The sequence below is a fragment of the Manacus candei genome, unplaced genomic scaffold, assembly GCF_025592945.1.
Source record: "Manacus candei isolate 608988 ecotype Guabito, Panama unplaced genomic scaffold, ASM2559294v1 h1tg000015l, whole genome shotgun sequence".
In the NCBI taxonomy this organism is placed as follows: Eukaryota; Metazoa; Chordata; class Aves; order Passeriformes; family Pipridae; genus Manacus; species Manacus candei.
In genome coordinates this window covers 9,100,823-9,121,440 of record NW_026138063.1, presented here as the reverse complement: position 1 = coordinate 9,121,440, position 20,618 = coordinate 9,100,823, and the positions used below count along the sequence as shown (strand labels likewise).

Genomic DNA, 20,618 nt, shown 5'->3' with positions numbered 1-20,618 from the left:
CACTTCCACAGCTCCCCTTGCCTCCCCTCCTTGCCCCGGGCAGGACTCACTGGTGCAGGCACTGTCTGCAGGGTCTGTGTCTGCCCGGAAAAAGCCATTTCGACAAGTGCAGACCATTGCTGCTCCAGATGTGGTCCGGCTGTTGGGAGGGCAGGGAGAGCAGGGACCTTCCCCCTGCTTAGACTTGAAGGTTCCTGGGCCACACGCTGGAGAAAGGAAAAACAGACCTGAGTTATAAAGTGAACCCAGAAAGCATCCATTGCCCTCAACAAGGCTGGGGAGATCCTTCCTCACTGCCCTGCCAAATCTTCAATCAGTGGCTTGAAGGCCACTTACAAGTCTTTCCATCACTGTCAGCCATGCCCAGGTATGTAGCACCTCTGGCTGTGCAGAGTGGGCAAGAGTGGGCTGCCAGAGGGCAGGAGCACCAGCCAGCTCAGGCACAGCTCTGCCCAGGAAATGCTGCGCTCCAGCAGCAGGACCACGGTAATTAGAAATGGGAAGAGCTGGTCACCACCAGCAGCACTGGGGGCAGGGCAGTCCATTCAGGAGACCACATCATCGGTTTTGTTTCTTCACTGCTCTTCCCAAGGGTTTTGCCATGCTCCCTTCCCCAGATGGTTTCCCGACCCAGCACGCTCCATAAGGTCATTGATCCATTCTCCGGAATTTGAGCTGGAATTAAGGCTCAAAAGGAAAGGATTTCTCAGCCCTGCTTGCAGTAGCCCCTGTGAGAGGCCTCCACCATCCAAAATCAGCCACTCAGCCCCAAACCTTCCGCCTTGGGCTCTTCAGCCACTTCTCAGTCCCGGGGCGGTGGCACCTCCCGAGGTCGGCTCAAGTGGAGCACTGAGTGAGATGAAAACATTCCTGCAGGTCCTTGGCTAAAGAGCTGCTTCAGCATCACTGCCACCTCCCTCCTCCACTTCCGATCAGGGTCCTTCAAGGAGCCATAAGTCCTGGGATATGGCCTGATTGGCACCACAGGGTGTTTATTTGTAACGAGGGGCACGTGAAAGGATTAACAGCACTTGAGTTGAGGAGCAATGTGGCCTCAGGAACCCAACCCACACCTCAAAATAGCCCAATTTATCACAGTGCTGCCCAAGGAAGTGGATTCTGTGCTCTGTGTTTGCAGCCAGATGAGAGACCTGCTGGTGCCACCTTTGCTTCGGCATAGCCCTGTCCCACCTTCCACCCCTGTCACACGTCACCCTGAAAACAGGAGGAGGTTTCCTGGTGCTTCACCAGGCTGTGGCAAGTGGAAGTTTCCTGCTATGAGGCATCTCCCGTCACCCTCTGTGGAAGTTTTCCGGCTGGTTGCAGCCCCACACGGGGCGTGGAGCGCTGCTGAGTCACACGCTGCCGGGCCGGCCCTGCAGGGACCCGCACGCAGGTCCGGGGTGCTGTCCTGGGCCCCTGGTTTGACCAGACACCGGGAAGTAGAAGCCCCAAGGGAGAAGCCCCACTCCAGCACGGTGCTGCTGGGCAGGGGTATGTGAGAGCAGCCCCTCACAGGGGGTGTCACCCCGCTGCCACAGAGGGGACTGTGTGCTCTCCAGTCCCATTGCCTGCATGGGTGGCAGGAGCTACTTCCTGCTCTCAGGGTGTGAGCCTTCCGGCAAGGAGACTTCTTTGGTCAAAACAGGACCGACCACATGGCTCGACTCACTCCAGTTCCTTGACCTGAGCTCACCCAGCCTCTGGGCCTTCCCTTTGGAAATGAAAGCTTAGCCTGTCTCACTGTGCAGGCTGGAGGGCAAAGGAGTGTGCAGACCTGCTCCTTGGCTAGCAATGGGAGGCCAGCAGGTCCAGGGCTCCCATCTCCCCAGCCTGGGACACCCTGGCCACCACAAAATGGGTCTTTATGTGGACAGCAGATGCCCAGAGGTCGCAGAGCAGCCTCAGCACAGGCAGACCCACCCCAGCTGGAGTCCCGGGCGGTTCAAACTGGGTGGATGCAGATTCACACATAAGGAACCAGATTGTTGAGGAATGAGAGATGACTGAAACCTCTTGGACAGGAATGCTCTGGGCTCAGAAAGCTGCCAAACATGCTTTGGTTATGGAGAGGAGCCCAGATCCATCAGGGACAAAACCCCCTGAAATAACAGGCTTGTTGGGGGGAGAGTGAAGTCAGAGCAACCAGAGCTTGTGTGAAGCTGACAGCCCAAGCATGGCATGGCAGCTAGGGACAGCCAGGTACTCTGCAAAGGATGCAGGAGGGATGAGGGCACTTGGCCTCCTGCACATGCAGTGCCAGCTGGTGCCCAGTGGGTTACAGGCATGGAGGGGACAGTGACCTCCCAGATATGGGAGGAAGGGACAGGCAGAGCTGTCCTGGGGCAGGTGCCTGCCACCCCGCAGGAGTGCCCAGTGCAGGCACAAGGGGTGAAGGTCATTTCTTCACATTCTCATGCTACCCTGGCAGGAGGGGGGAGAGCCATGTCTTAGCCCTGTTAAGCGGGGAAGAGCAGGAGAGGGACCGAGGCCCAGATGCACTCCAGTGTTTAAGTTTCCAACTCTGCTTAATAAATCAGAGCATAAAGACCTCGGTGGCAGCATGACAGCTCTCAGCCGCCACATTTGAAGGCTGTAACCGAGCTGAAAGCTGATCCCAGGTCCCCGGTGGATAAGCCGCTGTGTCATCTCTTCTCTGCAAGAAACTGCCTGTACAACAACCACTGTCTTGGCCGGCAAGCCGCGGAACGAGCCTGGGAGCTCTGGAGTGGGACTGTGACTCCATCCAGCCGGAGCTGGGAAGCCAGGCTCCCCTCTCCCTACTGAGAGCTTTGCATAAGCACTTTTCCTGCTGAAGTGTCCTCAAATAAAATAACAACTCTGAACCTCTGCACACAGATCACATCTCCTGGTGCTGTGCTGCGGTCACCTCTGGGGAGAACATGACAGTCACTGACAGCCACAGGATAACAGGTCAGGGAACCGAAGCGGAGCTCCCCGGCCTGAAGAGGAGCTGCTGGTTTGATGGGAGGGAGAGGCAGTCTGGCCTGACAGCAGGGATCGGCCTCTGAGGGGATTTGTGTGGGGTGTGGGAGGGAGGAGGGCAGTAACAAAGCCCTGCTGCAAAGCTGCCCCTGCACCCTCTATGGAGCATTGCACAGCCGGCATGGCACGGCAACCTCGGCCATCCGGTTGCTTCTGGCAGCCCCTCCAGAATTTTCATCAGTCGCCCACCTCCAGGGCCTGATCCTGCCTCACAGAGCTGCAGCACAGGGCTGGGGGAAGAGGAGGGCACTATTCCCACATACAATCCCCACACTGGTGAATAAAATCCAAGGAAGGGAGCTGAAAAAAACACCGAAATAAAACCTTCCTGGCAGCAGCAGAGAGCAGTGACTCATCCCACAGGCAGCCTCCATTATTGCACGGGATGCAGGCAAGCGGCAACGAACCTTGAGTGCATCCCCAAAACTTTGGGGTTCCCTCCCTTGGGAAAGGCAAGGATAGTCGTGACACATCAGGAAACACTAGCCCCAAACTACCGTGTCTCATGTCTCAACTGCTTTCCCATTCACACTACACTATTCCAGCATCCTTCCAGCTATTTCTCTCCCTGTAGGATGAAGCAGAATGCCTTGTTTCAGCCTAGATAAATTAAACTGATCATATCCCTTTGCCCAACAACCCTGTAATTTCTTTAGAGGCAGCAGCCGGCTTTGCTTGGGACGATCTGTGCTTTATGAACCCGCATGGCTCGCTCCCTTCCCGCTGTCATAAGAGGCTGCAGATGGAGCAGAACTGTGGAAGCAACAGCCTGGCTATAGCTGAGGCGGTAACTCTGTTTTTAAGTCTCTCTTAAAAGGCAGTTATTTAAAAAAAAATAAAATAATCACACTTTAGGTGAAAATATTTCACACCAGCGCAGTCCAAAAGTGGATGGAGTAAATCTGAAGGGAGGGAAGGGAAAGAGCCCTCAGGGGTTTGAAGTGGCATCCAAAGAACAGGCGGGAAAGCATTTTTTTTCAAGGAAAGAAAAAAATTCAATAAGCAAAGCTGCCTCTCAAGCCACAGTGGGTCACAGGCAGTACAGCAGGGGCAGATTTCCTCGAACGTGTTACAAGTAACCCATTGTGGAGTTGCCTGGCTATAAACCGGCAGTTCTCCCTGCCTTCCCTGCTGCTGCCTTTGATCTGGGAGCCCGGGCAATTAATCCCAGGCAGTTTCACTTCCTGGGTTTCATGCAGCAAGCCCATGTTGCAATGCAAAGCTGCAAACAGTTGGCAAGTCCAATGCTTGCTTGGCAATTTTTTTTTCTTTAATTCAGGGTGATGTTTCCATTAGTCACTGATTGCAAGGGAAATTTATTTTTGCAAAAATTCTGGTTTTGGCCCCAGCCTGACCTGCGCTCACCTACTGACTGTGCCCAAATGTTCAGTGGCTGGTGCCAAGAGAAAAGGGACATCAAAAAGTCTGAGAAATGGGTCTCAGGAAAGTGTGGTGTCAGGCTGGACACTGTCACCTCAGGTGCTCTTATGGTTTGGGTATCCACAGATTGCACCACACAGCTTCAGTCTCCCTCCTGAGTGGGGTGTAGGCTCTGGGGGCACTGTGGTCCTCCTCCAGGACCCCCATGGACATAGGACCAAGTGACAAGGGGGCTCACGGCTCACCCTGGCATGGCAGCCAGCCAGACCCCAAACCTTTCTTTGCGTGAAGCCAGCAACATGAGGGGTGCAAACCCCAATGAATTTGGCATGGGAGCACATGCCCGGGAGCACTTTTAGGGAGTCCCTTGACAGCAGGTCCTCTGAACAGTTTGGGTGCTTGCTAACCAAAAGGAGAAGAGATGGGATTGCAGGGCTTGGCGTGCAAATGCAGTGTGTCCCTGTCTGTGGAGGAATATGGGGGCCTTTGTCCCCCTCCCTGGTCAGCAGCTCTTCTTCATCCTGCAAGAGCTGCCTCTGCAGCTCTGTGTGGCAGGGAGTGTGTGGGAAGCGGCACAACCCCCAGAAGGACCGTGTGCTAATTAAATAAAGATAATGAGGCTGAGAATGAGATGCCAAATCAATGCTGTGGCAACTCAGGACTAGAGCGCCAGGTACCAGCCTGGCGTATCGCCTTACAAAGCATGCCAAAGAATCTGTCTTCAGCTGGGCAGGATGAGCCCTCTGCTCCCGAGGGACTGGGATACAAGCTGCATTGTAACAGGTCTGAATGCAAGGCCTAATCTTGGCTCCGGATGGAGATAAAGAGGAGGAGGAGGAGATCTTCAAAGGCCACTGAAAGTCTGGGGAAAGGGGGAGATTTACAACAGGGCTTATCCCATCTAAGCGGTAACAGGGTATTGTTATTTATTAAAATGCCATCTGGCACTCTGGAGTGCTGCTCGCCCGCTCAGTGAAGCCTCAGAGGGCTCCCCAGGGTGGGAGTGATGAAACCCCAGCTCCGTGGGGCTGCATCCACACCTCTCTCCATGATGTGGGGGCCGGGAGCCTTCTCGGTGGTGCTGGACTGTCAAAATGGGATAAGGGAACATCCAGCCAAGAGCAGAAAAGGGAGCTTCAGCTCCAGCTTCTCCCAGCCCTTCTTCAGCTGTTTCCACTTAAAACACACGATCATATGGCGGAAAATCTGATCTTACAAGCGCAGCGCAACTTTCCCAGAGAAACGTGAGGACACTGCCGCTTCTGCCCAGCAAGAAGGCAGGCTGCCGGATGGAGACGTGCCCGTGGCTCAGCATGGCTTCCCTGCCTGCAGCAGAAGAAGCTGGGGCTTGGGGGGAAAATCAAAGGTGCCGGGAAAGCCGCCCACGTGGGGGTCTATCCAGCTTGGGGGATGTGGAGAGTGGACCTCACTCTAGGCTCCAGCGATGCCCTGAGCCCAACTCGAGGAGCCCTCAGTCCTGCCTTGGGATGCCCCAGCCAGGCAGAGACCAGATGCTGGCTGGAAACGGTGTCACCTTGTGCCCAAACCCCACTCCCTGCTGGGAAAGAGCCAACACCCTTTATGGTCCAAGATCTCCCAATCCAAGCAAGAAGGAAACCAGTTCCCCAGGAGCGTGGACCCCAGAGCACAGTTTTAAGTGGGGACGGATGCCTGGCACCAGTGTCCATCTGCCCCAGGAGGAGCCAGATTGGCTGCTCTCAAGAGCGACGTGGGGGCTGGGACACCGAAGTCAGGGCTGTGCTGGCACTGACGGTGCTGGAGGCTCTGGACACCCGGCAGAGCTGCAGCCCTGTGGAGACTGAGCTCTCCCCAACCAGCCACAGCAGCATGGCTGACAGCAACACCACTCCCAAAGCCAACGGAGAGGCCAGCCTGGCCCGAGCCCCACATCACGGGCCGTCCCACATCGTGTGGCCCCTGCCAAAAGCAAAGGGCCAGCGCCAAGCATCCCGTCATCGGTGAGCATGAGGCATCCAGTGCTGGGGGCCCAGCCAGCATCCCACTCCCTGCTCAATGCCTCCAGCCAAGGAGAACAGCGACCTTTCTGCCCTAAACCCCAGCCACCCCAGGGCAGGGTCCTGCCTGCCAGAGAAAGCTCCCAATTTAAAAATCACCCCAAGGGAGAGTAAGATCCAGCCAGGCAGATTTTTCCTTATCAACACACCCAAACTGGGTTAAACTGCAACACCAAAGTTACCGTGGGAGAGCATGGCAACTGCAGGACCCACACAGAGCTATCCTGCTGCTATGGTGGCTCTCCATCCCCAGCATCAACATGTGCAGGATGTGTTTCCCTCTCTTCTGAGCAAGAAGAAGAGGCTTCAGACCCCCTGCCTTCATGCTGCTCCCCACCCTCCCTGCTGCTAGCTTTCAGCACTGTCAGGGGGAGCATGCATCCACGTGGTTTCTCCCACAGCGCAGTGGAGCCCCGATCACCACCAGGGCTTCCGAGTGCCTCTGCACAAGCAGCGTGAAATCACACTTGCCAGGAACAATCAATAGGCTCAGCCACGAGCACTGCAGGAGGGAGAGAGGGGAGATGCTGGATATGGCAGCAGCGGCAAGAGAAAGGTTTTGGTAATGCTCAGGGGCTTAGGTGTGCTGGATCCCTGCTGAGGACCATGCCTGGAGCTGCAAGGAGATGCATCCTGCACTGGTGGTTGCAAACTAGTGTGTCACAGCAGACACCGCACCAGGCCAGGCCACAAAGGCTTTAAGGTTTCCAAGTCAAACTGCAGGCCAGTCCTCTGAGAAACCACCCTGCTCCCTTCTCAGGGAAGAGCCTCCAAAACCAAACTGAGCTCAACACAAAACCACCTCCACCGCGTCAACGCATCCGTGGGGACAAAAGCCATGATCGCTCTGCCATGTGCGTACCTTGGCACTGGGTATCCTTCATGGCCGGCTCGTACCCAGCGGCACACGTACACGCTCCCACAGGTACCATCCACTCGCCGTCACCGTTGCAGTACAGCTTTAGGGGCACAGACACCTCCACCGCGTTGGGGATGCAGGTGCCTGGCGCGATGACCAGAGAAGTGGGCTCGGCCCCCGTTAAAGTCTCCGGGAAGATAGCAAAGCCAGCAATGGTGTTGGAGCATTTCTTGTAGAAAGCCCGGACGGAGATGAGGGACATGCAGGCTCCCAGGTCCTGGAAGGCGAGGTAAAAGCCATTCTTGGAGAGGGGTCCAAAGCTGCGCACCTTGGTGTTCACGCGGCCAGACTCCAGCTTGGAGAAGCTCTCATCTGGGGCAATTGTATCCACTTTGATGTAGGGGTTCTCCATCCAGAAAGGGCTGTTTGCAGAGGCAGAATCCGTGTCTGACTCATAATAGAAGAGGTTGAAGGTCTCTTTGCAGGAGCCGGGGATGTTGGGGATGCTGTTGCAGTCCCGCACAGTGAACTTCAGCTCCACGTAGACGCGCTGGACGTCCTGGCGCTGGATGAACTTGGTGCGAAGCCAGTTGTTCTGGTTGGCCTCCCGTACATTGCAGACCTGGTACGTGCGGATGGGGTTCATGGCCTCATCGTAACCGCTGACTTCTTCCCACTGTGAGCGAGAGGGGAAGGGTTAGATCCCCAGCTGGGGACATCAGTGTCACGGACACATCGTGAATGTGGCTGAGGGTGGGGGGGAACAGGCAACAGTCAACAGGGAAGGGCAGCAGCTGCACCTACACCTGTCACAACCCTCCTGGTCATCAAGGTGACTAAGAGCAACCCAGGCCAGGGCCCACAGCACTCCCGCTCTGCTGACACAGAGTCAGGAGGAGATAGTTTCATGAGGCGAGGATAAGCATGGGAGGGAAGGACAAAGACACAGGTCCACAAAGGCACTGGTGAGCAACCCTGATTCCCGTGGGGCCAGGGCCAGCTGTGCCCTTTGGAGGTCAGGACCAGGGCTGGCTCCAAACTTACCCCTGTCTCTGGATGAGTTGTCCAGGCCAACTCAGAGGTCACCCACTTCGTGTCCATCAGGGTCTCTGGAGAGAAAGGAAGGAGAGAAAGAAGTAATTGGAGATGAAGGCCAAGATTAGAGGGAAAAAAACAGGAGGAGTGGGGGAGAAGAAAGCTGAGCCTGACATTTCTGTGGAAAACAGCAACTTGGGGGGTGAGACATGGTGGGAGGAGCGGGAGTGGAGCAGACAGACTCCAGATTTCTCTTCTCCCATCAGGAGTACAGGAAGAGCGAGGCGTCCCCAGAGAGCTGTGCCGGAGCAGGCAAGCAGGACAAGGAGATGGCCAGGCGGTGAGGGGGGGATGGTGATGGGCTGCCACCCCCAGCCACCAGCACAGCCAGTTGTGCCCCCCGGCCAGCACAGGGGGTGCCAGAGGAGGGAAACCGGGCGCCCCCGTCCGCTCCCTCCCCCTCTGCTTTGGCAGGGCGCGTATTTACTGTGGCTGGGGTTGAAAGGGCCCGTTCCCATGACAGGGCGGTGTGGGCCAGGCAGGTTTATCCAGAGGAGGAGGGACTGGCAGGCTGCTCTCCCAGAGACGCCCCACATCACTCATTTTACAAGAGGGGAGAAGAATTTGACCGTCTGGCCAACATTCCTGGAGCAGACTACAAGACAAACCACCCCGGCAGCATTCCCCAAACAGCCCCAGCCCCAGCCTTGGGGGAGCAGGACGCTTGTCTGGGAAGAGCTGCAATTGCAGGCAGCTGTCGCTAATCCCAGGCAGAGCCGCGTGGCTCCACGCGAGCACTGCGTGCAAAAACCAGGAGCAAAATGCAAGGAAGAGAGTACGGCAACAGGCTGTGGAGCCAATGGCCCCGCTGTGGGCTGCTGGCCTTGTGACCCCCACTCCAGGGATGGCCTCTAGGCTGTTTGGAGGGAAGCAGGCACCTGGAGGTTTCTGGATTGCGGGTCTTCTGGAACCTTTTCTGCCTAAGGGGGGTCTAGTGCAAGAAGTGTGCAAATGCCTGGAAACCCTGATGTGCCCAGAGGGGCTTTAGTGCCTGCCCCAAGCAGGACCCTGGACCAGTGCCAAAATGCCTCCCTGATGAGGGCATCCTGCTCCCCAGCTGCAGGTATGGCCCCATCCCAAAGCCCATGCAGCTCCCCAAGGGCTGTCTATCCATCCATCCATCCATCCATCCATCCATCCATCCATCCATCCATCCATCTATCAGCCCACTCAGGCCCAAGATGAGGGGCAGGGAGCCATGGCTCTCTAGCCCCTAGAACCAGCAGTGGGAGCCTCTCACTCTGGCTGGCTGGGGCACAGGACATGCCGGGGCAGCTCAGCTGTGCCGGCACCATGGCTCAGCCCCAGAGTGAGAGGCAGTTTCAACTTCTTTCCCTCCACCCCAGGAAAACCACAGGCTGACCCAGCCAGGGAGGAAGTGTGGAGGAGGAAGGAAATATTCACGCGTTGCAGGGTTTCGGATGAAGCCCGTCTGGAGGTAAACACCTTCCTCCCGCGTCCCACCCCGGGGAGACCCGCCAGCAGCTCCTGCGCCAGCACCCACAGACAGGCCGGGAGCATGGGCTGTGGGTGCCACTGCGGCGCAGATAAACAAGCACATTTGGGGACACGTGGGCTCTCCGACCTGCCTCGCGGTTTGCCAGGTTCCCAGCCAGGCCAGTGAGCCTGCTTCTTGCCCAGGTTGCTTGCCTGGAGCAAACACAAGCACAGTCCTATTGTGGGCTGGTGGCACTGGCAATGGACATGGCAAGGGGGACAGAGGGAGGAAAACCCCTCATGGTGTTAGCTCCCCGGTGAGAGAGGGGCAGGGAGGCAATCTCTACAACAGACATCAGCTCTGATTCGCAAACACAGAGGTGGTTACTGGGTAGCGGTTATTTACTGTTTTTCAAAAACACAAACTAGGAGCATCTGGCAAAAACAAAGGCGGAGAAAGAAGGAGCCCTCTGCCAACTGGGTAACGCAGGAGGGCTGGGGCACAGGATGGGCAGGATGGCGCTGGGCACCCATGAGGCAGCCTCTGCTCAGTCCCATGGCACTACCTGCCCAAGGAACACAGCAACACGCCGTCCCTGTCTCTTCCCATTTCCCACACCATCAGTTATTGAAGACCAGTAGGAGCCCAAGTGCAGCTCTGTGTGGTCACAAGACCCCCAAGGACGCTGCTGCACTCCCCAGACCCCTGCATGGAGTGGCTACCAGGGCAGGTGGGCAGTGCCAGACAATGGGGGAGCAGGTTCCCAAGTGGAGCTGCCCACAGCTCTCCGAGGGACAGACCCCGTGCTGGCTGCCCTAATAAGGGCACAGCGGTGCCGTGAGGGCCTAGACGTGCCGTGCTGGCGGCAAGCAGAGCCAAGCATGTGCTCGGCGCTGACAGCGCTGTGCTGCCAAGTCCTGGTGCGGATACCCTGTGTGGGTCCAACCAGTGCAGGGCCCCACTGCCGGCATGGGCAGCTGGTGGGTGTTTCTGCAGGAGGAGTGGGGAAGGGATGCCCTGCGTGCTCAGGGCTGGGGCTGCTGATGGATGAGCGGCTGCAGCGGTGAGTCAGGCTGAGGAGATGGGAATCTGGGTGCAGGGTGTGCCCGCAAGCAGAGCAATACAAGGATCCCGTGGCAAGCCATGGCACAGCTTGGACTGACCAGACCATGGGGGGAGTTTGCTTCCCAAACCTGTCCAGGACGTGCGGGAAGCCTCCTGCACTCCATGAGGCTCCATGTAGGAAGCCCTTGCCATGGCAGACGTCCCCTCCAGCAGCGTCCTTCCCCATGAGTGCTGGTCCTGGGCAGAACCTCAGCTTGGACAGGAGGCTTGCTGCCTGCATCCTAATTTGGCAGCATCTGCCATCTGACCAGCAGAGGAGAGAAAAAACTGACAGAGCCAAGTCAGCTGTTGGCGTGAGAGCCACGTAAACCACATGGAGAGAGTGGGAAGAGGAAATAATAAAAATAAAATCACTGAGCAACTCAGCTAAAGGAAACAGGCTGAGTGCAGAGGGCAGAGGGGGTTTCCTGCAGCCACAGGAGTGACCCAGGTGGGGTCAGCAGAGCTTCCCAGACCCTCATAGCCTGCCACAGTGAAGGTCGTGGGTGGATGGCCCCATGGGCTGCTGTGCTGCATGGTCCCAGGGCTGGTGGCACATGCTGGGCTGAGCCACAGAAAACGCTCTCTGCCCATAAAGCTGCCACAGAGATCTCACAGCGGCCTGGGACCGAACCTGTGTCCTCCCTGGGAGGACACAGTGCCCAGGGTGCTAGTGCCAGTGCCCAGGGTGGGGAGCCCAAGCACTGAGCTTCAGTGGTTCAGGAGCACACAGCTGCTCTCTCCCTCCAGTGCAGGGTGCCAGAGGTGGGCTGAGAAGCGTCCCGGCACAGTTCAGGTTTGCAGGTGCTTTGAAGGGACGTGAACGGTGTCAGGGCCGGCTCAACAGTGAGTCAAAGACACTTCAATCCCGCACGCCACAGAGAGAGCCTGGTCCCATTAGTCAACGGGAAATTGGCTCCCAATTTCACCAGCTTGGGGAAGTCACCCTAAGGCTTGCTTTATCACTGTCTGCAGTGCTGGGAGTTGTCCTCTCCTTACCTTCAGCTGGGCAAAAGCAAGGGATGGAGCAGGAGCCTCGCTATGCTCAGCGAGTGCAGATGGTCATGGTCAACCCCACATAAAAGCAGTTCCATGGCAGAGTGGGATCAGGGACAGGGAAAGAGCCTTATTCCTCGGTTAGGGCTTTGAGCATCACTCCAATTGCCTCTTCCCTGCCCTGCAAGTCTCCTCCCAGGCACACCCTGTGCTGCGAAGACAAGGGGTACCCCCAGCAGCCCTTCCATCACCTCCACAGAGTCCCCAGCAGTTCACTAGGTGTTTGAAGCCCTGGCAAGGACCCATCTGGAGCCAGGGACCTCTTTCTCCTGGTGCAGAGGCTCAGGAATGCGGCGTGCATGGTCTGAGGCCAGCGAAAACGTTTGAACTCCCCCCTTAAGAGGCCCAGAGAGCCCGTCTCGCGCTGTTGAGCGGCAGACGCGCGCGGCAGCAATGGCTGAGCCAGGAAAGGGGGGGAGAAATATCAAAATTCTTTCAAGATGAAGCCACTGGGGAAGACTCAATCGTCTCCACCAACAGGCTCCAATTTGAACGCTCTCTCCTTTGAATACAGGGACTGATGGCTTTTATCAGGATGTGCTGGCAACATAGAACACCAGCTCCTAGACCCAGTGAGGAGAAGGCAGCTCACGCAAGTCCAGAGCATCCTGGAAGAAGGCAAAGGAGGGAAGTTACTAAAGACGCCCACGCAGCTTTGCTGCAAACAGAGGAACCTGTTCTACAACGTGTCCATGCTCTCTGGGAGCTATGCACACCATGGCACCATGGTTGCAGGAGCTCAGTGTGGGATGAGTGGCTCGGACTGGCCATATGGGCCACTTGCCCCATGCTGAGCTCCTGCAGACACCATCGATGGCTGGACCATTTGCCCCAGGACATGCCCCACCATGGTGGTTGTTCATAGTGGTGTTGGATGCCTCTCCGCCTTACTGCCATGCTTTTCTCCTCTGTAAGAAAAAGCAGCTTGTTTAGGGATGTATTTTAAATCTTGGTGACTGCCTGCTAGTCAAAAAGCCACCGAAAGGGGCATCTCCCGGTATATTTTAATTTCCTTCTTGGTTTTGAAGATAATTACGGCAGGAGCGAGTGGCCTCGCATGCTCCCCATTCAAGCACCTATCGGTACAATTAATCCCGGCACTGTTCTGAGCAGCGGCACAAAGGGCCTTTGGTGTAAGGTCCTTTATCTGGGAACAAAGAGCTGCCTGTGGGAGAGAACCTGAGGTTGCACTTTTCCCGCTGACGAGCGTTTCCCGTACACAAAAGCTGAGCCACACCGAGCGCCCTGAGAGCACGTCAGGTCTGGGAGACCCCGCAACATGTTTTCTTGAAGCATGCAGCTCACCCAGATCCCTCCTCCTCCAGGAGGGTTCTTTCCTTTCTGACCCCAGCTAAACCCTGTATCCATCCTCCTGGGCAGGGGATGTCCCTGTTCCAAGGCTAGGGGACTTCATGTGCTGCCTGCATTGAGGAAACTCTCCTGTCCAGCTCGGCCCACCATGCTCCGTGGATGGAGCACACCACAGACAGCAGCTTTGGAGCCGTCGTGTGCACAGGAGGTGGTATGCTGGGAGGTTTTGGCACTTGGCAGCCCCTTGTGCCAGAGCTGCACTGCAGGGAGGGGAGGCTCTTGCTGATGCAGCTGAGAGCCAGGAGAGCAGGGAGGGAAACTGAAGCCAGGGAGGGAGGCAGCAGGCAGGGCATCAGTGGACTTGGCAGCACCGGGGGTGGGCAGAGGGTACCCATGGCGGAGGTGCCAGGCGTGGGGTTTGAGAGCGTGGGGAAGGTTCCGGCAGGCGCTGTCTGCCAGCTCCCTCTGCAGGGACGGGGCTGGCAGCACTGTCAGCATGCTGTACAGCCCACATGCCCTCGTCCTGCCCTCTCTCCCGGGGACCCTCTGCATGCCTGCCCACCTGAGCATCCAGAGCAAGGCCAGGGGGCTGTGCTAGTCCCACCCTTGCCCTCCCTGGCTGTCAGGCCAGGCAGGCCAGGCGGTGCGGTTCAGCCCAAGGGAAGGGCTGGAGCACTCCCTATCACCGCCCACGCTGGGAACCTGTCCTTATGCCGAGTAGGGCGCCTGCTGCTCCCCAGTGCTGAGGGGGAAGACGCAAGGCTGCCGTGGGAGCCGGCCTCCCACTTCCTTCCTCTCCAGGGGGACATGGGAGCTCTGACCACCCAATCCCACCAGTGTGCACTTGCCCCAGGTCCAGGGCAAGCCAGTGAATTGTCAATGAACTGGGAACAAAGGGAAGAGAGGAGGGGAAAAAAGAGAAAAAAAAGAAAAAGGGCCTGTATCACAGCTGTGGCCCTTCATGCCAAGGGCGTTTGGCCCATCATCAAAGGGGATCGGATTTGCTGAGGCAAATGATGACACATCCACTTCAAGCGGGGCAGGTTCTGCCTGCTGCTGGAGGCGAGCCACCAGAGTGAAGAAGTACTGTGGGCACTTAATAATAGACTCATTATTTCTGCATTATGGCAGGGCCCAGAGGCCCCAACTGAGATTAAGGTCCCTCTGCACACACACCGCGCATGCACGTGCAAAGGCAGAGGCAGTCCCTGTCTGGAGAGCCCAGCCAAGGGTGGGCAGCACTGCCAGTCCCGGCACCATTCACCATTGCTGGTTCCAGCCCTGCCAATACCATGGTAAGTTCACAGCAGGGCCCAAGACTGCCATTCCAAGGATGCTCCAAGGATGCATCCTCTATTTCCCAATTCCACACCTGCACTGGGGTATTAACTTTATGCCAGGAGACAGTCCCATGGCTCTGAGCCATTGGCCTTCTGCATCTTCCTCACAGTCCCCCCATCCGACCCCAACGCCCTTCACCTTCTGCACGGGCCAGATCCAGCTTTCAGATGAGCGGGAGCTGCCTGGCACACGGGATGGAGAGGGACAGGAGCACTCCCTCCATCCAGCCCTGCCTTGCCATCGACCCACTGGCCGCTAACCGGCTGAAGAGGGTTTTCCGGTCGTGTGCTCCTCGCCAGGAGCTGTTTCCTGACGGCCATGAGACAGACTGAAGCATGTGAGGGAGGACAGGTGCCAGTTCTGCAAAAGGCAGATCAAGTGGCAGTGCCTGGGATGCGGGAAGGGATGGGTGCTCCTTTCCTCTTGGTCACGCACCAGATGGAGGCAGGGAGGGCAGATTTCTGCCATTTCACGAGCAGGGTCATGCCTGTTCCAGCACCCACCAGTATCACACTGTGTGCACCCCCCTCCAAAGCGCTGCATTCAGAGCCTGGGACTTTTGCAGGACAGCAAGCTCCCGCCCTCCAGTTGCACGCCAAAGACACGTGCAGCCTGCTGCCCAAACCCTGCCAGGTCCCGCTGCCAGGTCCCGGTCCTGCAAAAAGGCTGTACTGACGCTGGGAGAGGACGGGAGCCAGCTGCTTGAGTCCAGCCCTGCACTGCAATTACTGTTCTATTAATACCACGGGAATTTCGGATGTCAGAGCCCAGTGTGCTACACCAGGGTCAGCTTGGCCAAGGAAGAGCTGCCATCCCTGCCCATGTGGTGGATGCACCTTGGTACTCTCTGCTTCAGCTTGCCCAGGAGGAAAAGATGCTTTTCCTGTGGCAGGCTGTGGGCAAGGGGAATGGACAGACCCCACAGACAGCCTCTCATTCCTGCTGCCTGACAGCCTGCTGCCAGACACACTGCTGGCCTTAAAATGATTGCTGCTCACTTGGGATAGGAATGTCCCTGCCTGGCCCCAGGGAAGGGGCTGCTCACTGCAGCTCCCCGCCATGGGGACAACGTGACCAGCCATGCCAGGCAGGCAGGACCTCTACAGCCAGCAGGCAGGACAGATTTATAGGTCACCGTCCCCAGCAGGAATGGCCATGCCTCTGTCCTCCACTGCCACAGAAATAACTCATCCGATCAGGACATGCCAGACCTGTTCGGGCTGAGAATGCCATTGACTAGGACATAGGCAGGAAATGGGCCTGCAAAGCCACCCTTGTTTCCAGGACATGCTATGATAGGGACGTTCCTGCCACCTCTCTCTGTGACCCCACTGCCCTGTGGCCATGGTTTCACGGGGCAGGCATCCCCACAGGGCCATCAAGGTGAGCCGGGCTGGTGCGGGTGGATGTAGAGTCCCAAAGTCCCTGGGGGAAGGAAGAAAAGGCAGTCGGTGCTGCAGACCTGTCTCCGCAGGGCAACTGTTTGCGGCAGGCTGAGATCCAAAAGGCCCCTCTCTCCCTCCAGCTCCATTTTTTCCAGGTTGTACTTTTGGAAAGTGCACAGAGAAAGAGTAATGATATTTAAAAGAAAAAAAGCTCCACCTCTTCCCCAAAAAAGGTTACTCAGTGCACATCCAAAGGCTCGCCCCACAGACGGGTGGCTCGGCTGCCAAGCTCCATCCCATCCCGGCAGCGCAGAGCGGGAGTTTCTGCCAAGATCTCCCTCCTCTCTACTGCCTGGGGCAGTTACCCAAATCTCTGCACTGCTCTTTGCTCGCTTCCTCAGCTCTCTGAGAGCACCAAGCCCATCTGGAACTGCTTAAACCCAAATATTGCCCCCCCCCTTCCCCACCTCCCCCACCCCCAAAGTCAGATTCTTCCAGAGTTAAAACAAGCACAGAGTCAGGAGGGGGTGCCGGGCCGGGCTGACTCGCTCCTTCATTTCAGTTTAATTTCTGGGGAACTAGAATAAATCTGTTCCTGGCGATCGTTCAAGCCCTGCACATTTTTCTCATTAATAAAAAAAGGCCTTGGATAGCACGCCGCGTGTGCATGCCCCCCCTCCCGGCGGGGTCCCCCATGTGCCCCAGCCCTCGCTGGGCAGGCGCTGAGCACCCAAGAGACAAGCAGGACTGGGTGAGGGAACATGGGGACAACAGTGTCCCTTCCCCAGGACAGGGATGGGTTTTGGCAGCCCTGTGCGATGGCCACACCTCACAGAGGAACAGGGAGGCTCAAATCCCCTCGCAGCTGCCGCTGGGGAGAAGAGTCCTGGGGGAGGGCTCCCCTGAGAGGGGACATCCCTGCTGCCCACCCCTTCGGCATTGCAGCCCCTGCAGGGCCCCCGGGGCATTCCTGGGGAGGGGGGCTGGGAAACAGGTGTTTGTCAACAGTTCCTGCCACATGCATGAGAAACACCAGGCCCTGCAGTGCAGCGGGGCTTAGCGATGGGCAAAAATAAAATTAAGAGACCCCTACAGCAAAATCCCCTCCGCCCCAGCCCGGGACCCACAGCCAGCACACGCTGGCATGCGCATGGAGAGCGGCCGTGGGGCCGGCGCTCGGCCCTGCCGCCGTCCTCCAGCTTCTTCCCAAGATGGCTCCCGTTCCTCTTCAGCGGGGCGGCCATGCGAAGCCAGCACTGGGCTCGCTCCCTCCTGCCTCAGGGAGCAGGGGCTGGAGGGCTGGGCTGCACTGAGGGAAAAGAGGGCACCAGGGGAGGGATGCAACCCCTCTGGGAAAGGTGGCACCGTGGGAAGAGCTGCAATTGCAGCAATGGGGATGTCGCCCCACTCCCAAGCTCAGCACCGGAACTCCTCCGTGGCTGTGCCGAGGGTGGGTGATATCAGTGCCCAAGCATGGGAGGATGAGGGTTCACCAACAGTGCCAAGCCTGCCCCTCTGCAGGCAGGACACCCACCTGCCCGCTCTACAAAATGGCTCCCACATAAGAGTTCAGCTCTGCAAGGGAATGGCCCATGCCCTGCTGCCAGCACCGCCCAGCCTGAGCACAGGGCTGGGTTTGGAGCAACAACAACAACAAAAATGCAACAAAAAAACCAAAACACGCATTTGAATGGGACAGTCCCAGTCGGGTGGGAGTGTCACTGCAACAGGCTGCCTGGCCTTCAAGGTGGCCCATCCCCTGGGGTGTGGGGTTGTACCTGGCTCTTTGAGGAGGGGCATCCCCATCCCCACCATCCCCCAAACACTTCATGGAAATACACTGGACCTAGAAACAACACCAACTCATTATGGCTTAAACCACAGAGAAGTTTGTGGCTGCTCCACCATGGCCCTTGGGTACAGTCCCCCTTTCCCAGGGTTCTCCTTGGGGAGGAGGCTGACACCCACCCTGCGGTCTGCACCAGCTGGGAACGGGGATCCCGACCCCGGGGCCGCCCCAGCACCCTTCCCCCAGCACAGCTCCCAGGCGGAGACGCTTAATCCTGACAAACCAGTTTGACTCAGCACAACAGGAACAGCTACAATTTTAAAAACATGCAAGTCTGTGATTCAGATTGCTGGGGCTGTTTTAATTAAACGCCAAGCTCCCCTGCTCCAGCGGCAGCAGCAAACGGCTCACGGAAAGAAAATGCAACCAACTGGTTTCCCCAAATATCTCTTGCAGTAAGTCATCGCAACAAAACAAGGAGTTTCGGTTCATTCCTTAAAAACCAGAGGCCGCTATTCCCAATCGCAAGGGCCAGGCAGAAATGGTCCCACAGCCGCAGCCTTGCTGTACATTAAGGGAGAAACGTGGGGCCGCAAACGGACCCCAGTGCTGCAAGTTTTCCCTCTCCCCAGCTTTCCGCATGCTCCGCCTGACACAAAGGAAAGCCCTTCTCCTCCCCTCCTCGGGAACACGGACAGGCAGGCTTCCTCGAGTGCAGCTTTTAGTGAGGAACGGGAGATTTAATGAATCCAGCGAGTGTTGCGGAGCCCCACGACCCGCTTCCCCTCGCAGCCCTACCCCAAGCATCAATAAAACAGCAGGGCCAACTTGCCCCATCGCCCCGCCGAGAAATATGCCATTTCTGTGAAAAGTAATTAAACGGAAAGCAAATCTCCCTGCCAAGAAAATACCTGGCAGTTCCAGCACAGGGGTCAATTAAGTAGGGGTTTGCTGGTGCTGAGAGGAGCGTGGTCAGACTGTGTAACACCCGCTGGGGTCTGGGAGCTGCCACTGGGCAGAACTCAGATGAGGAAAATCCTGCCTAGAAATCCTCCTGTACTGGGGGCTTCGGCTATTTCACTGGAGCCTGAGTAGGCTTGGGACTACGTGCAGCAACACAGTGCTTCTGCACAGGGGTTCGTGGGGAAGCACGTGGGAAACCCCAAGTTTAAATGGAGTCCTGGATCCAGAGGCTGTTCAGGGCAGAAGCTGCCTGGCAGAGTGGCTCCTTAGGAGAGCAGGTCCCTGTCCCAGCCCACCTGCACCCCCAGGGCAACAGGCAGATCCAGCCTGTGGCTGTCCACACTCCCTTGGGCCAAGGTATTTTGAAGCCTGGGGTTTTACCCTCGGATGGTCAGCAAGGGCCTGGAACGCAGCACGTTCCCCATGCTGTTCCACCGCGTCCGCTCCCCACAGGGCCTCTGCTCCCACAGCCCTGCTCGAACAAACTCCTCAGCTCAAACCCCTGCACTGGAGAAAGGATCCGCTGTTGCCCCTGGATAGAACATTCCTTCTGCAGCCGGCCTGGGGACTGCTGAACCGGAGAAGAAAAACACATTGTGACTTCAAACAGACCCAGCGCACTTACAGGATCTGGAGAGAAACCATTTTCTCCTCGGCAGCACAAAGCCCTCACTGAGTTGCTGCCGAGTGTGGCTTTTCCCCTCCACCCCCGTGGGGCCTTGTAAAGAAACCCAACTCCCTGCCATCCCCCCGGGAATGAGGAGCGCCATCCAGCCCCAAAGCCCCCTGCCCTTCCAGCCCAGCACCAGCCGCAAGACCAGCCTGTTGCCCCTCGGAGGGGACGGTAAAGTGGCCGGGTCTGGGGACCGCTCGCTGCTGTTCTCTGCAGGACGTGTGTGCAGATTTACGGCCACACCAGATTTATGATCAGCACTAAAATATCCGAAGAAACGTGCACGTGAGATTTACAGTAACCGCTGGAACGCGCCGGTCCCCATCAGGAAGCAGCGTTGAGCGTGGACAGAAATGCCCAACGCAGCAGAAGCGCGGGAGCTCGCTGACCGTGATGTGAGCAGCGGCTTCCCAAAGCTGGGCAAGGCAGAAGCCTCTCCGGGCCAGCTGAAACTTTCCTTCCAGCTCGAACAAGAGCAAAGGAGAAAAAAAAAAAAAAAAAAAAAAAAAAAGAAGAGAATCCCAGGGGAATCGGGGCCAGCCCCAAAAATGCTGGGTGGCTACCAGTCAGCCCTGAAGCAGTCCCACTGGGTTGGCACACAGCTGGGCCCTGACCTCTTGGATGGCGTGTTCGGCCCCTGACCCCTCCACACGTTCGTGAAGCTGAAAAAAAATTAGCGACTCCTCAGCAGGGGCTGTTTATTTTCTCTCCATCGGACTCTTCCCATTGCTCCATCCCCAGTCAGTGCTGGGGCTCCCTGCCTCCCCCGGGACACACTAAACAGTGCCCAGGTGATGCTTGCTGGTGTTGCCAGCCCCCATGTCGGCTATCCTTCCCCAATTCCCAAACCGCTGATGGGAAGCAGGTTGCAAGGCACTGCCTGCAAGCGAGGGGCCCCACTGGGCTCTCCGCCCGCAACTTCATCCTCCGACACCTCTCCAGCAGGCAGGGATCCCCGAGTGGGTGCTCGAGAGCCTCCATACCGGGAGGGCTGGGTGCCAGTGGCTTCCCCTTCTGCTGCGGGGCTCCCGCTTAGCCAGGAGCTCATGGACCCGGCAGGCCCACCAGCTCTGATTCCTACGGCGTACAAAGGAGAAGGGTTTTTAATTTTTTTCCCCCCTTTTAAAGGAGAAAAAACCAAATCGAAGGGAGGGAGGATGAAAAGGAACTCGGGCAACAAGC

At 57.4% G+C, this 20,618-nt stretch overlaps 1 protein-coding gene across 4 annotated transcripts in view; it reads right to left on the bottom strand.

Moving 5' to 3' along the window:
• EPHB3 (EPH receptor B3) overlaps positions 1-20,618 on the bottom strand; it is a 61,249-nt gene that overhangs the window by 5,848 nt on the left and 34,783 nt on the right. For all 4 annotated transcript variants that reach the window (XM_051781489.1, XM_051781488.1, XM_051781491.1 and 1 more), the window contains 3 exons: positions 8,326-8,390; positions 7,285-7,957; positions 51-206 (listed from right to left, as the gene is read on the bottom strand). In XM_051781489.1, the coding sequence (XP_051637449.1) occupies positions 51-206; positions 7,285-7,957; positions 8,326-8,390 (894 nt within the window). The remainder of the gene's footprint in view (positions 1-50; positions 207-7,284; positions 7,958-8,325; positions 8,391-20,618) is intronic.